At 55.3% G+C, this 17,868-nt stretch overlaps 1 protein-coding gene across 1 annotated transcript in view; it reads left to right on the top strand.

Annotated features, from left to right (window-relative positions):
* Positions 1 to 429: 429 nt before the first annotated feature.
* Positions 430 to 17,868, top strand: part of SRRM3 (serine/arginine repetitive matrix 3) — a 34,335-nt gene continuing 16,896 nt past the window's right edge. The window contains 7 exon segments of the mRNA XM_055339215.1: positions 430 to 662; positions 6,705 to 6,806; positions 15,124 to 15,252; positions 15,338 to 15,418; positions 15,884 to 15,913; positions 16,331 to 16,393; positions 16,513 to 16,548. Of these exon segments, the coding sequence (XP_055195190.1) occupies positions 430 to 662; positions 6,705 to 6,806; positions 15,124 to 15,252; positions 15,338 to 15,418; positions 15,884 to 15,913; positions 16,331 to 16,393; positions 16,513 to 16,548 (674 nt within the window).

Here is a 17,868-nt window from a genome sequence, read left to right as displayed (position 1 = left end):
AAAACCAACTAACAAATTTTCCCAGAGACTGATGTGGTTGCACGGGAAGTTGCAAGCAGGTGCCCAGGAACTGTGACAAGGGAGAGAGGGTTGCCCTAGGTGGTTACTAGGTCCCTGGAGATGACCATTCCAAGGCCAGGGCCCTAGGAGGCCCTCTAGTCCGGCCTGCATCCACCCACTCTGCAGACAGGAAAGCCTGGTGTCTAATCCCCCCCTCATGCCCTGAGGTGTGACCCAAAGGTGCTAACCTGACGTCCGCCCCCCTCTGCAGCATGAGGGGAGGCGGATTAGAGCCATGAGTGGGCCTTTAAATCTCCCGGATTAACCCGCGCGCAGAGGAGCTTAGCAGGTGGCCGAGAGGTGACCATCCGGCCTGGTATCTGTGTCTGTCTCGCAGGGCCGAGGCCGGCGGCTCCGGGGCCAGCCGCCATGTCCTCCACGGTGAACAACGGGGCGGCGAGCATGCCGTCCCCACCCGACGCGGCCAATGGCTTCCCGCAGCCGGGCGCCTCCTCCGGGGCCTGGCCGCGGGCAGAGGAGGAACTGCGCGCCGCCGAGCCGGGCCTGGTGAAGCGCGCGCACCGCGAGATCCTGGACCACGAGCGCAAGCGGCGCGTGGAGCTCAAGTGCATGGAGTTGCAAGAGATGATGGAGGAGCAAGGGTGAGCGGGCCCGGGGCGAGGCGGGGCCGCAGCTGGGGAGGAGCCGGGGCGGGGCGGCGAGGGGCCAGGCACTGATCCAGTCGGGGTAGAGCCCTCGCAAGGCCCGACGAACTTCATTCATTTATTAGTTTATTCAGCCTATAAGCTGTCTTGAACGCCTGCTCTACGTCAAACTCTGAACTAAGCTCAGATTCACAGACGCGGAGGAGACAGTCCATGTCTTCCAGAAACATCCAGTCCAGGCAGGGGTGGGGAGGAGAGAAGCATAGAAACCTCTATGACAAGTCAAGGTCTCAGTTTGCCCTTCTCTAAAATGGCTCTATTGAGCTTCCTGGACTCTGCCAGCCAGGAGAGCACAATGGGCCCTTATTACCATTACCAGGGAGGCTGCCTGTGGTTTCAGCAGAGGAGTCCCTCCAGCAGCCATGCCTGGAAGCTTCAGTTTTACCTGTCCAGTTCAGAACCAGTGACAGGGAGGGACACATAAGTGTCCTAGGCACTGCATTGGGCAATGTTGGAGAACCAGAGCCAGACTGGAGTCACCTCCTCAAAGACCACCCCTCACCCCTTCCTCCCATCTCAGAAGAGAAACAAGCATGTTTACGACCACTCCATCATAAAACAGATTAGAATCATGGTGAGGGGGCCAAGTGTTTCAGGAGCTCAGAGGAAAGATTCTGAGAAAGGATATTTGAATGGGCCTTGAGGGCTGAGTACGAGTTTGTCAGGGCTTATGTACTGATCAGTCAGTAAGGATCTTTTTAGGGACTTCCCTCAAAAGTCCAGGGGAAACAGGATAGGTCTAACACATGGAGCAGGAGGTAAAGAAGCAGAACAAAGTCATTCTTTGTGCAGCTCCAAGAAAGCTGGTGGTCCCCAAGATTCCGTTTAGCATCTTCCCTGAGTGTTTTGAAACTAGTGGGCTGGCTGCCGAGGGAGTCAAAATGGGTAGCAGGGCCCACCCATCAGACTGGCACTGTCGGCAAGCTGAAAAATCAGAAATGCCCAGTGCAGTGGGGCTTGAAGCCACATTGGGACAACAGCCTGGACCCAGCAATGCTTCCAAACCACACCTTTGTCCATCCAGGCCTCCTGGGCTCCCCAAGAGGCAGCTGAGACATGGCTCACCATTGCTGTAGCACCCAGGGAGACACAGGCTCAGAGACAGTCACTGGCTGCAGGCAGGGCCAAAGCTGAGACTGGATCCAGGGTCCTCAGGGGGGCTGCCAGGCAGGGCCCCTGGGGCACAGAGACTTGGTGTTCATCTCCAGCTGGCCTGGTGACCAGGTTGGGGGGGGGGGGTCCCTGCAGAGAGGGATAAAAGGATGGAAGGCAGACAGAAAGGAGGCTTCCAGCTGGCAGTGAAACCAGGTTTGATGAGCCGTGGATGTGGACAGAGGAAATGATATCCCCAAGGGCAGGATCAAGTTAGGGAGTGGGAAGAGGAGAGCTCAAGGACCTTAATGCAACCTATAAATCCTGCTAAATTGGGAGACTCCGGCTCTGAAGAGGTTGTGGGCAGGTGGGCAAGGTTAGGGAACAGGAGGGGTGCCTGGGCCAGAAGAGGGCCAGCCTTCTGTGCTGTATTCTTGGAAACTGCCCCCTTCCCCTCCCAGAGCCCCACCTCCTACCTGAGCCCCCTCCCTCTTCCTTGCAGAGCCCCATTCTCTCAGGGAACTCCTAAAGCCCCTATCTCCTGGCACCCCTCCCCTCCCAAGCCTCCTCCCCCTGGCTGAATCTCCTCCTCCAGAAGCCCCCAGGCCCTCACTGCACATAGGAGGGTATTATCAGATGAGGGCAGCCTCAGGCAGGAAGAGATGGCATTTGGCCAGGCCCTTGATGTCAGTCCCCTGGCATCAAGGACACGTGTCTCTCTGGGAGGGACCCACTAAGTCTCCAGGCAGGGCCCTTTCCCCCACCCAAGCCCTCACTCCAGGTGGGCCTTGCACTGGAGTCTCCCAGGAAGCTAGCTCTCAAGTTACCAGCCCCCACTCCCACCCCTTAGCAGCAGCCTAGCCAGTGGAGGCCACAGCCACTCTGGAACCCCACAATCCAGACTTGAACAAACCTTAGCTACTGGCCTGTAAAATAAGGAGTCGTTCTGAGAGTACTGTGGGCTAAAGATGTATGGGGCTCCCCCATCTCCAGCCAATGCCCATAAGCTGCTCCACAAACACCAAGGACCCTTGCTCTGTTATAAAATCCAGTCATTAATATCCATTTCTACAAACACTGGTTCATTTGAGCTTATTTACCAGGTTCTCGGGCATTTGACAAATATTCCCACTAGTCACAGGAACACACATTCTTTGGCCCCATTAAAAAGCAATCCCTTCCCTAATATTGATGGATGGCCCGCTAATTCATTGGTGATTGATGCCGCTTTGGAGTCACCTTCCCCGGCAGCCTCCTCGTGCAGCCTGCAATCACCGTGGGGCTAGGCCCAGGCCAGTGTGGTGTGCTGCTCCCACCCCAGCACCTATCCACCCCCCATACACACCCACCTGTGCCTCTTCCTGTGAGGACACGGGAGGCGCACAGAGAATGGCTCTGCCCCTGGGACTTAGAGCTTGGAGGTCTCCCTTCTCCCTCTTCTGTTTCCTCATCCATCAAATGGGAAGAGGAAAGCTGCCCACACCCTGAGAGCTGCTGTGAAGAACAAATCAGTGACCAAGGAAGCAACAGTTTGGGAACCTCCAGGTCTGGGCAGAAGCGGGCAGAATGGTACATGTTCTACTCTGGGGACCCCTTTTTAAATGCAGGATCTCCTTACCACACCCCAACCTCAGAGGATGGTCCAGGGAGGAACAATGAATCTGGCCTGTCCATCCTTCATGACCCATAGAGTGGAGGGGAGACAAGGGAGCCAGACTGTCACAGCCAGGAGGCAGGGACACTGAGACAGGCCTTACCACCCACCCTGTCCTCAGTTCCCTGGCCAAGCCTTCAACTTCTAGTCTGAGGCTCCAGCATGGCAGCCAGACCTCATGCATGGCTTTAAGTCAGCAGGTGCTGCCACCTCCAAGGAGTGGATGATTTGAGTACCAGCCTCCCTATCTCAGCCTTTGCCTCCAAGAGAACAGAGAGAAGAAGCCTGGGTGATTCTCGACCTGGGACAATGCTGACCTGGCAGGAGTGTGGTGTGGAAAAAGGGAGGGAGACTACGGCAACTAGACCCTCTATCCTTCCTGCACGAAGACAAATAGTCCTTGGTCACTACTATTTATTGAGCAGCTACTATGTGCTTCACACTGCACAAAGTGCTTTGTAAGCATCATTTCCCTTAATCCTTGCCACAGCCTTGAGAGACAGGTTACTATCCCATTTCACAGATGTAGAGGCTAAGGCTAAAAAAATTATATTCTTGTCCAAGATCACAGAGCTAGAAAGTGGAGGGTGCTAGGACCCAAAACTAGGACTACCTGGCTCTCGGCCTCTTCCTTTAATCACTGTCCAACGTGGCCTCAGGCTGAGGGTTGACCTCAAAAGGCATGAAGGAGCAGGAGACTTGGAGGTAGTGATTGTACCAGAGATCTTTTTGTACAATAACCAGTTGTTCGTCCCAGGTCCCCAGATTCTTCCAGCATGTCCTGAGGCATAGGAGGTCCTCCCCAAGCCTCCAGGTCTATTCAATCCAACCCTCTTGGCCTCCCAATGATATATGCTGGACTTAGTCAACTTGCCTTAGATCTGCCATCTCTGGGATGAGCCCTAAGTCATGAATGTGTGTCCTGCTCCAGGTCTTAACGAAACCCTGATTTCTGCTCCTACCTCCCAGCCTCATATACGCCACAGACCCCAGGAGTCTCGGGAACTTGGACCCTGGCCCGAAGCCTATCCCATTCCACTGAGGATCTAGCCCAGTCTTGCTCTTGGACCATCTCCTCCCCAACCCCACCAAGCCCAGGGCCCCATACCTAATGGCCTGGCCAACCTGTCCCTCCCTCCCAGAGCCCTGTGAGTCAGGGGCTGGGCAATGGTGAAGGGCCCTCACTGTTTGTCTCTATGCTGGTGCCATCGACAAGCTGGTCTCTTGAGGAGCAGGTGAGATAGGAGGAGTTCCTCCATCCCTCCACTGCTCAGAAAGCGCCACCACCCCTTCTCCCTGGGCTCCAGGACAACCAAGCCAGCCCAGTGTTGCACTGCCCAGCAAGCAAGGCCAAGGCACCTCCAGCCAAATGCCCAAGTCAGAGGCTAACAGCAATTGTGGTGGACATTGATGAGCCAAGACCCCAGGCTTGGAAGAGATGCCCCCCCACCCCACCGCCTGGCAGGCAGGACATAGTCCTCCCTATGGTGGGCCACACAGGAGCCTGAACCCACAAAAGGACAGACCATAGCTTGAGTCAAGGGGCACCTACCTGGCTAAGAAGCAGCTAGTGCCCCTCATGTAGCCCGTGACATATTCAGCCGGTCCCCAGGTCCTGGTCATCCTGCATCCTTGATGGTTTGTTGATCCCTTCCTCCCCTGCATCCTCAGCAGCTCTGACTTCACCATCTCCTGCACAAACCCCACCAGAGGCAAGTGTCCCAAATGAAAATCCAACCTTCAAATGGTTCAATGCCTCTCCATCACCAGCCACTCATTTGTCTAAAAAAAAAATTGGATGCCACATGTGGCAGACGCAGTGCCAGTTGCTGGGGACACAGTGGCAATCCAGATGACAAGGTCCCTGCCCTTAGGGAACTCCCAGGCCAGGGCCTGATATGGAGAAGTCAGTCAACAGGTAAAGCTAGCCCATGAGCCACCTGCTGGCACCTAGAGGTAGAGGTTTCTATGGAAACCCAAACGTTGGCACCTAACTTGTTTGGGGATATCCATCCTGCTGTAAACATCCCATGAGTCCCATCTTTGTGCTTAAGCTGTGATTATTTCCACAGGGTAAACCTGGAAGTTAGTTTTATGAGTCAAAAGACGTGTTCATTTTTTTAAGGCTTTTGTAAGGAATTGCCAAATTGTTCTCCAAAAAGGCTGGACCAATCCCAAATGCTTGTTGGAGAAGGGTAGGGAAGGTGGGAGAAGAGGAGGGAGCATAGCCGTGGTATCCCCAAGGGGCAACAATGTGCCATTTTCATGGACAAGCTCAGTGCAGAGACCTGGGTCTACTGTGTGGACAGAGCAGATAGTGAGGGCACATGACAGAGACAAGACAGGACCCTGTTCCTATTTTGCCACCATGTTTTCCATCCAGGACACTGACCTGCAGCCCAGGAAGGGGGGTGTGAGGGGTTTAGGACCCCAGGATTCATTCAGCAACAGATATGACACCTGCTATGTGCCAGGGACAGGGCAAGGGACTGGGTGAGCAAAGACCTCCCCTCCCTTCCCGCACCCCGAACCTGCTCCCGGGACAGCATGGACTCATGCTGGAGGGGACATTTCAGAGGGGCTGAGAGGCCTTGCAGTGGCTGTCACAGGGGCACAGTGAGAGAAGATAATGACTGACCCCAGGGCATGGGAGCAAGGGTGACCATTCTGGACTTTGGTCCCTAGCGTGAGCCCGGGCTTAGGGAGGGAGGGGGAAGGGAATAGAGAAGTCAAGGGATTCATTCAAGACCAGACTTTGCCCACCTCCTCCCACCATCACCCCCCCTCCCCAAACCGAGAAGCAATGGATCTACCACTGAGATCTGGGACAAGCCACTTGGCAGCCCTGCTCATGCAGAGGTTGGGATGTTCTGAGGACTTCCCAAGGCTATTGTCAGGATCAGATGTCCTTGAGGCCAGGAAAGCAGAAAAGGCCTGGATCTCCATTTCTCCCTTAAACTGTCTCCAGAGAGTGACTGTAGTTTGGATGTGGGCCAGCAGTCTGCCCTGGGAGTAGAGGAAGACCGGGAGGAAGGGCACAGCCTCCTCAGGACGGTCTCCCCACCTCCAGGAATAACTCTTCCCTTGGTTCATTTGGATGAAAGCCTTGCTTCGTGGTGGGACCTTGGACAGGTCAGTGCAAGCTGGAAGGTGCACTTGTGATGGAGGGTGGGGGAGGCGAGGAGGTAAGGAAAGCCAAGAAGGCAGCTCTCACCATCCCAACGTCCCTGCAGGTACTCAGAGGAGGAGACCCGGCAAAAGGTCAGGACTTTCCGGCAGATGCTGATGGAGAAGGAGGGCATGCTCACCAGGGAGGACCGGCCTGGGGGCCACATGTGAGTGCTCCCCTGCCTGGGGGAGGGACAGGGGAGTGTGCAAGCTCAGGCAGCAGCTGGGTGCCAGAAGAGCTTTCCAAGCTCCCTCTGTGGGGCTGGAGGGGCGAGCTCGAGGAAGAGGAGGAAGACAGGGTGTGCATCCCGTCCACTGGAAGCTCCAGCCTGACTCTGAGCACAGATCAAGAGCCACTGGTCCCCTGGATGTCACCCCAGTCTCCCCTGCTGCCTTGGGTTCCCTCTATGGCTCAGCGGTGGGGGAGGCAGCCCAGAGCCCAACTTGGGGAATCCTGGACTGCAAATCGGGGAAACTTAGAAATGTTCTGACCCCACCATGGCCACCAGGCCAGTCCATTTTCCCCAACTGTTACCACCTGTAAAATGGGCCCCAGAGTAAACATAGGTTCTAGAAAGTAGGAACCAACACACCGAAGGCCATCGCTAGTGTGGCCGAAGTCTTGTCAGGTAAAGAGAGCAAGGGCTCTGTGGTGTCACATCTTGCACCTGTCATGGGGCAGGAGGAGTGCTAGTGTGTGGGGGCCCCTGGGCATCAAACAGGGATGTTACGGGGAAGCAGATTTGTCTTGGGTTAGAGAACTGGGAACCACTTGAAGCCATAGGAGATTGCAACAGGCTGCCATAAGAGGGTGAAGGCAGCCTGTCCCTGGCATGTCCAGGCACCAGGGGGATAGCTGAATGAGCCCCATGCCCAGCGGTAGGGGAGTCCCACTTTACCCCACCTCCACCTCCCCTCTCTGGTTCAGGTATGGGTAGGAGCAAAAAATGGTCAGAGTAGCCCCAGGCTTGTGGAGGCTCCGTGGATGATCTGGGGGAGCCAGGATCAAAGGTGATGAGCTGATGCTATCACCACCTCCCTCTCTCCACTACCCTGTACTCACAGCACCCTCAGCCACTCCTGTGCCCTACCTTCAGGGATGCCCACCCAGACCTCACCCTGCAGGAGCAGGGCCAGCGCCTCTCTTCCCTTCCCAAAGCTCCTGACAACCAGACCCTTCTGCTGCTGCCACCCATGCCACCTCCAAACCAAGAAGTCCTGGCTTTCCATCCTGTGTCCCCTCATCTCACCCCAGGGCTTCTCTGGAAAATCTCACTTGTCCACACAGTGTGAGGGTGGGAGCGCTGTGTGGACTCTCCTGCCATCTTCCCTGGCCCTTCCAGCAAGAAGCCTACACTTCTTCCTTCTCCCTGGCTCCTTTTAATCAAATTCCCATCCTTCCTCCTCCAGCCACCACCCCCAATTCTTCTTTTCTTTCTCAATCGAATTTCTGTAGAGTGCATGCATGTGTTACATCTACTTCCTTAGGCCTTGGGAGCCATGGTGGACTTCTGCCCTAACTCCTGTGACCTGTTCTCGCACTGCAGCCTCCAGAGTCCTCCTTCCCATGGCCTGTGCTTCTCTGCAGGCCTGGCCTCTCTCTGGCAGGTGCCACCACTGTGCTTCCCCTTCTGGAAGCCTCCTTTCCTCCCTGGCTTCCAGGATGCAGTTCTATGTTTCCTCCTGTCCCTCTGGTGGCTCTCTCTCTTGATCTCTCCAGCTACTGCCCTCCTCCCAGACGTGGGAACCTTCCCTCCACCTTCCCTCCACTCCCTGGGTAGAATCTCAATCTGTGTGCCAGTTGGGACTGCCTCCTCTGGGCAGGTAACCTTCAGGTCTTCTCCAGTAGTCTTGATCTCATCTTCTCTCCAATGAAGGAAGGATGCATTTAAGAACCAGGGACACGCTGGGAAATCTGCTGGTGTGTCCATCACCAGAAGAAATGTCCCTGAGGGTCTGTGCAGGTGCTAGGAGCAGGGAGGAGAAGGAGGGAAGGTAGGACCCCTGCCCTCTGCCACCTGAAACCAGGAATTACCAGCAACTCCCAACCAGAAGAAACAACAGCACGGCCACCTGAGCCACTTAACCTTTAGTCCTGTGTGTGTCCAGTGGAGAAAGAGAGAGAGGGAGGCTGGAGTGGTCACTTTGGAAGGGTCCCTTGGAAGAGACAGTGTCTAGAAGACTTGATGGCCAGAGAGGAGGACTCTTGCTCTGGAGACAGAGGAGAGTCTAGCCTTGGCTGAGTCCTGGGATCCCACTTACATGCTAAAAGACATTGAAGACAAGATCTTTATCAGTTTTGCTCACTCTTATATCCCTGGTGCCTAGAACAGTAAAGCTTGCCCAATTTTCCTCAGAGTCGGTTTCCTCTAGTTGGGAAAAGAGGGGGTGCGCCAGAGGCTTCTCCTAGCTAACACTGCCCAAACAGTGAGAAAATAGCACTCGGGTGACTACAGCAAGCTAAGGAGGCTGATAGCAACCTGGAATACACCTAAGGCAGAGAGGTGACAAGAGAGCTGGTGACAGATTTGTCGTGTGCCTTCCTGTGGGCCTGGCCTCTGAGCAGGTCTTCAACTTCCTACCCCAGCTCAGAGCCTGCGGTAGTGGAAGGAGAGTATGGGCTCTGGCATCAGACACCTCCCCTGTCCCAACCTCTAAGCTCAGTGTTAACCCCCGGAGCCGTGGATCCCAGCTCTGCCATACCCCAGCTCTGCAACTTGGCCAGGTCCTTGAATTCTCTGGGCCTTCACTTCTTTATGTATAAAATGGACCACCCAGCAGGCCCTGTGCTCCTACCTCTGGCTTCCTGACCCTGACACTCTACCCGCTCACAAACTGGCATTTGGAGATATGAAGAAATCCAGTGCCCTCGTAGAGTGAGGTGACAAAGCTAGAGCCAGAAGAAGGGAGGAAGTGAGGAGGGTTGTCTGACTTTAACCAGATATGGACTGTAAGAGCCCATGGCACCCACCACTCAGGAAGAGTCTCAAGGGGGCAGAGTTACTCCCAGAGCTTTTTGTCCCCAGGGGTCATCTTTTTTCCTTAAGTTAATCGACTGGTCTGTGTCCTGAGACAGACCACCTTCCTCTCCACACTGGATACCAGGCCACCATATTGGTGCAGTATTGGGACCAGATTCCACAGATGGTGGGAGCCCATGGAAGGTTTTTGGGAAGGTGCGATGTGGCCAAACAGGTGTTTGGGGACTTTCTTCTTGGGTAGAAGGATCAGAAGGGTAACACAGCCTGGAGACCTGTGGGGCAGCTGGCATTCTAATCTGGAAGCAGGGTGATAGAGAGGAAGTCCCAGAGACATTGAGAGAGGACACGCCTTTGTCCTTGGAAACTGATGGATGTGGGGAGCCTGTTTTGCCCCAGAAATCCTCTGTGGTTCCCCACCATCTATGCAGCCACATCTGGACTCACTGGTCTGGCACCAGTGTAGAGGCTCTCCACACTCAAACCAGCCTGGTTCCCCACTCCCAGCCTCACACAGCAGCCAGCTCGCCCTGCTGGCAGTTCCCAGCTCCCTCCTGCACACTCTCCCTCCTGTCCAGCGCCTTTGTTCATACTAGCCCCTTCCGCACTGGCTCGCATTCACCCCATCATCTGGGCTGCCTCTAAAAATCACTTTACCAATATTCTCAGGATAAAAGTAAAACCTTCTCCTCCTTGGAATCCACACAATGTTTTCTTACTTCCTGTGGTTGCTATCATTTCTTTTTTTTTTTTTCCTCCCTCACTCTGATAGACAACCTTTAAGAATAATTGCTTTCACAGTTATGTAACATGACAAAATGCTTGGGAGAGAGGGTTTATGGAAAATAATATGCATAAGCTACTCCCTAACACAGTGAGCAAATTCCAGTCTTTTTCTCCCCCCATGCATCTAATTTTATGCATCGTGCCATTTCTCTGTGCCTCATTAGTTTATCAAGAAGATGGGAACATTAACGGTGGTACCCATGTCACAGATTCATTCCATGCATTAATGATTAAATGAGATAATCACATCAAGCGCTTAGACTAGTACCTGACACCTGTGTTAGCAATTATCCATCACCATACGCTCCAGGCACTGTAAGGAGAGAGAGGAGAGACCCCAGGCCTGCCTCATGCCCCTCCTACCACTGCTCCCCACCCCCATCCCTGGGGCAGGCCTGGCACACTTGCCAAGTGGATGAGCAAAAAGGGCAGACCCTGTGCCTGGAATCCTCCCCTCCTCTGCCTCGATTCATTCATCTGCCAATTGGCCATTATGCTCCTGACTAATGGCAAACAGAACCCATTAATTAGAGAAACTGCTGGCATGAAGAAAAGCATGTGCCAGGCGGTCTTTACCTCAGGTCAGAACCTTGCCCAGGGCAGCCAGTCCCACAGTGTCCTGTGCAGTGCAGAACCCCCATCCAATTGTGGTCTCTCTGTGGTTAGACCCCACTTGTGTGGCTGGCTCTGGTTAGCATAGTGGGGCTTGGTTTGTCTTGTCACGCCTCCCCTGCCTATTCCACAGATGTGCTGAGGAGTCGACTAGGTAACAAACATGAATTTAAGAGCAGGAAGTGCTGAACACATCTGGAACTTGGTACATGTACCCATAACTATGTCTTTAAAACAGAGTGGCTGTGGCTGAGCTAACATCTGCAACAGAGAAGGCCAGCCAGCAAAGTCAAGGCTGGTTTACACGTGAATTCTCAAAGCCAAGTGCCTAAGTGAACTTACTTATATTCTTTACTCAAAGGTTCCAAAATCGTGGGGGATGTTTCTTCTCTGGGCCTCAGTTTACTCATCTGTAAAATGTGTGTGTGTGTGTGTGTGTGTGCAATTTCTCTCAATCAGGTAGTGGCTCTGATTGGGATTTGTGAACCATAGAGAGCTATTTAAACATTAGAGAACATGACTGTTAGTGACATTATCATCCAGGAAAGGCAGGCTAGGAGAACCCAGGGTTCTAGCCTTAGGAGAACCTACAAAACAGGGGCATGTGGGTGGCTCAATCGGTTAAGCATCCAACTCTTGATTTCAGCTTGGGTCATGATCTCAGGATTGTGAGATCAATCCCGGCATCTGGCTCCTCACTCAGCTGGGAGTCTGCTTGGGATTCTTTCTCTCCCTCTGCCCCTCCCCCCCTCACTTGTTCTCTCTCTCTCTCTCTCTCTCTCATAAGTAAATAAAATCTTTAAAAAAATGGGGGGGGGGACACCTGCGTGGCTCGGTGGTTGGGCATCTGCCTTTGGCTCAGGGGGTAATCCTGGAATCTGGGATCAAGTTCCTCATTGAGTTCCCTGCATGGAGCCTGCTTCTCCCTCTGCCTATGTCTCTGCTTCTCTCTGTGTCTCTCATGAATAAATAAATAAATAATTTTTAAAGAAAGACTACAAAACAGGTGTCCTGATACCAGCTGCACAAAGTCAGCAAGAGAAGTCACAGCCTAGGCCCAATCTATATCTCTGGAACATGCAGGGCAAGTGTTACCAGAAGATTCTGAGCCCTTGCACTTCTCCCCGAGCCCACTACTCATAACCTATGCTTGCCTTTCAATGCTCCCAGCAGACAAGAACCCCAAGTAAGCACCTCAGAAGGGACCGGAGAGTGAGAAAGGCCACATGAGAAGAACCCAGAAACCTGTCCCTGGACCAGAAGAAGAAAAATGTCTGTAGGGGTGTGGCCAGCAGAGTGGGAGAGTACAGTGCAGGGAAGGGGGAGTTCGGATACAGGCCAAAAAGGATCCCTGCTGAGGGCAGTGCCCCCACGGAGCTATTCTATTTTGTAAATAACCTTCATCACATTTGTGTCAGGATAAAGGAAGCTCCCTCCTACCATCTGCTCACCCCCACAATGTTTGAGGTGCTCTTAAGTTTTGCTAAAGACTGTGTTTTATGTGTCAGGCATTTGTGTGGCTGAGGACTGTGTGGGGGTGACAGGGCGGGGGAAGATGGGGGAGAAGGGGAGCTGGACAGGCCAAGGAGCTGGAGATTTCAGGAACAGGAAGGAGGAAGCCACTGGCTGCAGAAAGAGGAGCAAGGGGAAGAGCAGAGAGGTTTGAATGGAGGGATGTGGGGATGTTTAGCTCTGTAGGGATAGGGAGGATGACCTGAACTCCTCCTCCATCACCCAGGAACACCTCCCATACTACCTGTATGATTTCAGGGTGGCCTGGACCAGGTGTGTGTTTAGGAATTGAATAGCATTCTTGATATTGGCCTCAAGGCTAGCTAACCCTGTCAGGTTTGTGTTGCATTCTTTTGGGGGGAAGGTAGTCTTTTTGAAAAAAATTTTTTTAATATTTTATTTATTTATTCATGAGAGACACAGAGAAGGAGAGAGAGAGAGAGAGAGAGAGAGAGAGGGAGAGACACAGGCAGAGGGAGAAGCAGGTTCCATGCAGGGAGCCCAATGCGGGACTCGATCCCTGGTCTCCAGGACCATGTCCTGGGCTGAAGGCGGCGCCAAACCGCTGAGCCACCAGGGCTGCCCTGCATTTTTTTTTTTTTTAAAGAGAGAGAGAGAGAGAGAGGAGCGCAGGAGGAGGGGCAGAGGGAGAGAGGGAAGGAAAGAATCTCAAGCAGACACCACCCCCAGCACAGAGCCTAACACAGGGCTGGATCTCATGACCCTGAGATCATGACCTGAGCTGAAATCAAGAGTCAGACACTTAACCCATGAGCCACCCAGGCACCCCCTTCTTTTTTTTTTTTTTTTTTTTTTTTGACACAAACTCAGTTCTTCAAAGATCAGGTTAGTGGATGCTCTACTGGAGAGGTGCCCCTGAAAATTCTTTCTTCTGGTAGTTGTGGTCTGACACCTTTGCTCTGTCTATCTTTCATGTGTCTGGAAGAGAAGAGAAGGTGTTGGTGTGTCAGTGTCTGACAGAGGGTCCCTCTGTTGAACAGTGGTGACCATGTGCAGGACAGCTGTTGAGGGCCAGGCCTGTGGCTGGTATCAGGAGTTTCCCAGAGAGAATCTTATTTAATCCTCTCCTCAGCTGGGATATTCTTTTCCTGCTTGTGGAGATGTAAGGACCTGGAGACTCAGTGAGCATGGTCATGCCTGGATTGAGACCTTGTCTGTGTGAATCCAAAGCTCATGTCATATGCTGAATGATCTGCCATGCAAGTTCTGGCCTGCCTTGCTCTGGGCAGGGAAAGAGGGAGCCTGAAGAACAGCCTCCAGGGGTGAGAGCAGTGATATGGAACTAGGGATGAGGCTGCATCTGGGAGGGGCCCTGTCTGAACCAGCAGGCACCAGGAAGGTGGGGAGGCCACACCTTGGAGCCATTGCCTAGGAGGTGGGCCTTTGGGGGGTCGCTTCTGGGCTTGTTAAATAGAAAAAGAAGTTGCACAGTACTGGCTACCTCAGTGAATTCTCCAGCAGCCCCAAAACATAGTTATCATGGTCATCTTGCCGAAGAGGCTCAGAGAGGGCTCATGACAGGTACCCAGTCACATAAGGACTCACGGCCAGGGCATGATGAGGGCACTTCCACAGCTTCAAAGCTCATGCTCTTGCCGGAAGCCCAACTGCCTCTAGGAAGAAAGCATCCTCCCCCAAACACACCGCAAAGTGCATGAAGGGAGCAAACATCTTTGGCAGAAAATGGCCATGGGCTCCTGAGCAGGCAGCAGGGCCAGGACACGCAGCTGGCCCTGCTGAGTGCACGGTAGGCTCTGCAGGATGGATGGGGAGCCTTGGAGGGCTGAGGCCCACACCGCTGCCACGGAGCAGTGATTGATGACAGCCCAGCAACGGGAGAAGAGCAGCCAGGAGGCTGCAGGGAGGAGGGCGAGGACAGGCCAAGAATATTTCAGAGCGGCACCTGGGGCTGGGGGGCCTGGCTGGGGTGGGGATGGGGGCGGGGGTGGGGAGGACGAGGCGCTGGGCAGGGGAGTGGGAGGGGACTGGGCTGCGAGCCAAGTTTAGGGAAAGATTGACACCCTGACACCGGAGAGGGGAGCTAGGAGATAGGAAGGGGCTCTCCGGGAGAGAGAGGCTCACCAGGGGAAGCCTGTCTGGGCCCCCGTTTCTGCTCCTCCTGGGGATGCCATAAATAACGTGTCCACCACCCCAGAAGAAAGGCTGACTTGTCCTTTCCTTCTGGAATTGGTCTTAGCACAGGCTCCGGAGGGGGTTGGGCTGAGCGAGGGGCAGGGGGCCAAGGGTAGGGCTGTGGGGCTCAGGAGAAGGAGTCGGTGAAAGGGGCTCTAAGGGGGGGGGGGAGCGCCATGAACGGGACTGAGAGGTCCAGGGAGGGGAGGGTCGCACTGAGAGGTGTGACCTTAGAAGGAGTGAGGCAGGAGGGCACCGCTGAGCCTGGGGGCCTGTCGGGGAGGCGGCCCTTCGGGTCACCGGATCCCCGCCTGACCCTCCAGCGGTCGGGGCCGTACCCCGCCAACCTTGCTGGGCAGGTCTGGGCGCGCCGCGCTAAGAAAGGGGCAGGCGGAAGGCCGGGCCCCGGGGCGCGGGTGGTGAGCGTCCCTGTCGCCGGCAGCGTGGCGGAGACCCCGCGGCTGCTCGAGGGCGCGGAACCGGGCCTGGAGTACGCGCCCTTGGACGAGGACGACGGCCCGGTGGACTGCGACTGCCCGGTCGCCTGCTACCGCGGGCACCGGGGGTACAGGTCAGCACCCGCCGCGGCGGGGGAGGGGTGGGGGGGACACCCGGGACCGGCCCTCCTCCCTCACCTCCCTCCCCCTCTCCCCCAGGACCCAGCACTGGTCCAGCAGCTCGGCGTCGCCCCCTCCCAAGAAGAAGAAGAAGAAGAAAGGCGGCCACCGGAGAAGCCGGTGAGAGCGCCGCCTGGCGGGAAGGGTCGGGAGGGCGCGGTGCGGGGTTGAGTCCCGTCCCCGCGGCCCCCGCCCCCCCACCCCCCCTTCGCGCGACGCATTTGGGAGCCCCACCCCTCGCTCCCCCCCACACTGGCCCCTCACCCTGCAGGGGGGGCCCTACCCTTTTCCCAGTCCCCTCCCCTCACCGAGTCCCCTCAGTGGCACTCACCCAACTCCAAACCTGGACACACTGGCCCCGGGTCACAGTCCACCTGCCCAAGGTCCCCCTTCCTCCCTTCCCCAGGGGTCCTGCACTCACCACACCAAGTGTGAGTGACCTGGGGAAGAAGGGTTTAGCTGGGTCATATATGTGGTTCTCCCTCTGTATATCCCCCTCTCCTGTCCTTAATGTGACCCTAGCAAACGTCTGGAGCCCCAGCTAAGTCTGTCTGACTGTCTGTCCTTCTCTTTCCTGGCTCTCAGCAAAAAGAGGAGAGTGGACTCGGAGTGCAGGTCAGTGATAAAGGCGGGCAGGGGCTGGTGGCAGTGGTGGGGTTGTCTGTGGGTGGGCAAGACCCCAAGGCCACCCTCCAGCGGCAGGAGGCTTGCCACAACAGCTGCCAAGGTGCCAGCTCCCTCCCCCCCACCCCCCAGGCCAGAAATCCCACCACTGGAGCCTCTAACATTTGGGTGTGAAACAGCCCTCACTTACAATGCCAAGGAGGCTGAAGGGTGGCTAGGGAACAACACAGGCCACTGCATCACCCACCCTGAGGGACCTTGCTGACCCTCCTGGCCTCCCTTCACTTTGTGCACTGGGAAGCTGGCTTCAGCTAGATGCCCAAGGTGCCCAGACTTCTCAGCCATGTCTAGCTGCCCCTCCTGCTCCAGAGCACCAGTTCACTAGAGCCTGCCCCCCTATGTCCACAGCTGTGGGAGCTCCTCACCCCTGCGCAAGAAGAAGAAGAGTGTGAAGAAGCACCGTAGAGACAGGTACCTTCCCTCCCCTGGGGCCTCCCCTCACTTCTGTTGGGCCAGGCCTGTGGCTGTGCAGATTTGTGTCCCCAGGCCACCCCGGACAAGCTCAAGAGAACCCTTTTGTGGCCCTCCAGGTCTGATTCTGGGTCCCGGAGGAAGAGACGACACAGGTGAGCAATGCCCTGCTGAGGATGTGGACAGAGGCTAGTGCCATCCTGCTAGGGACCAAGGCCTAAGGGAAGCAATGATGGGAGGAAGGTGGGGAGGAAGATGAAAGCCAATTGTTTGCAACATTTGCTGGTCCCTTGAGTCAGCCTTGACTTGCGGGGCCCTAAGAATTTCCACACAACACAGCAGGTCATTATCCAAGGGCTGTGTCTATAGAGGTGTTGGGAAGGGAGAAGCATCAGGACCCCCAATTTGCAGGGAAAGAGCATCCATACAGAAGGAAAGCTCAGTGGGTTGGAGACCTGCAGGCAGGCTGAGGCTAGCAGTGGTGTCTGAGGGATAGCCCCCAAAAGGCCTGACTGCCAGGCCAAGGAGCTGGCCAGCATGGGGCTCTGAGCAGGACAGTGACTTGTTCAGGATGGATTGGGGGTGGGGGGATGAGGAGATGAAAGTCAAGCGCCTTGGCAGAGACTGGGGTGGGGAAAGTAGAAAACTCTCAGCATGGAGGGAAGGAAGAGATACTGCAGTCACATCCCCATGGCTGGCCTGGGAGCCAGAGCCCGGCCCAGGGGCCCAGAAGAGGGTCAGAGTCCCCAGTCTCGTTCCTGCAGTGGGAATTTGCCCATGGCCACTTGCCAGGTGGGGTAGGAGCCTAAATAAACACCAAAATCCTGATCCTCCAATTTCTCATCCCCCCCCCTTCCCTTCCTGGCCTCCTCTCCTCTCAGGGGCCAGTGTGGGCCCCTACTGCCCCCCAGGGGTCACCATCCATTTGCACAGATCCTCTGACTGGCTCCCAGTGGTCCTGAGAAGGACCTAGAGGTGACCTAGGGCTACACCAGCTCCAGATGAGGAGACTGAGGCCCAAAGCAAGCAGCATGAGTTCTAGAACTGAAATCTTTGGCCTCCTGAGCCTGCCCCACCCACTCTGCTCCTGTGAGAAATACACCCTGTTGTTTCTTAGCATCACCTGGATGTTTGGTCAGAAGAAGGCATCTGTTCAGGGATAGAAGGATCCAGCCGGAATCTGGTGGTGTCAGGGAGGGTGAGGCTGAGGGGTCTACAGGTGTCTAAAACCTTAGACACCTACTAGTAAACTATTCAATCCTTTTGTCAAAGGTAGGAGAAGGACTGTGGGGCCTGCCCCAGGGAGCTGGATGAGATGGGACAGGATGGGACAGGATGAGGTGGGATTGGTGGGATGGGAAACTTTGGGGGCAGCCCTAGAGGAGAATCCAGAGGACCCAAATGCAGAAAGATCATGCCCAAGGGAGAGTACTTCTTTCCTAACCCCCTGGGGAGCTGGCCCAGAGCTGAGCCAC

The sequence above is a fragment of the Nyctereutes procyonoides genome, unplaced genomic scaffold (assembly GCF_905146905.1).
Source record: "Nyctereutes procyonoides isolate TBG_1078 unplaced genomic scaffold, NYPRO_anot_genome, whole genome shotgun sequence".
NCBI classification, from domain to species: domain Eukaryota; kingdom Metazoa; phylum Chordata; class Mammalia; order Carnivora; family Canidae; genus Nyctereutes; species Nyctereutes procyonoides.
Note: the sequence above shows the minus strand (reverse complement) of the source record. Positions and strands in the feature narration are given on the sequence as shown.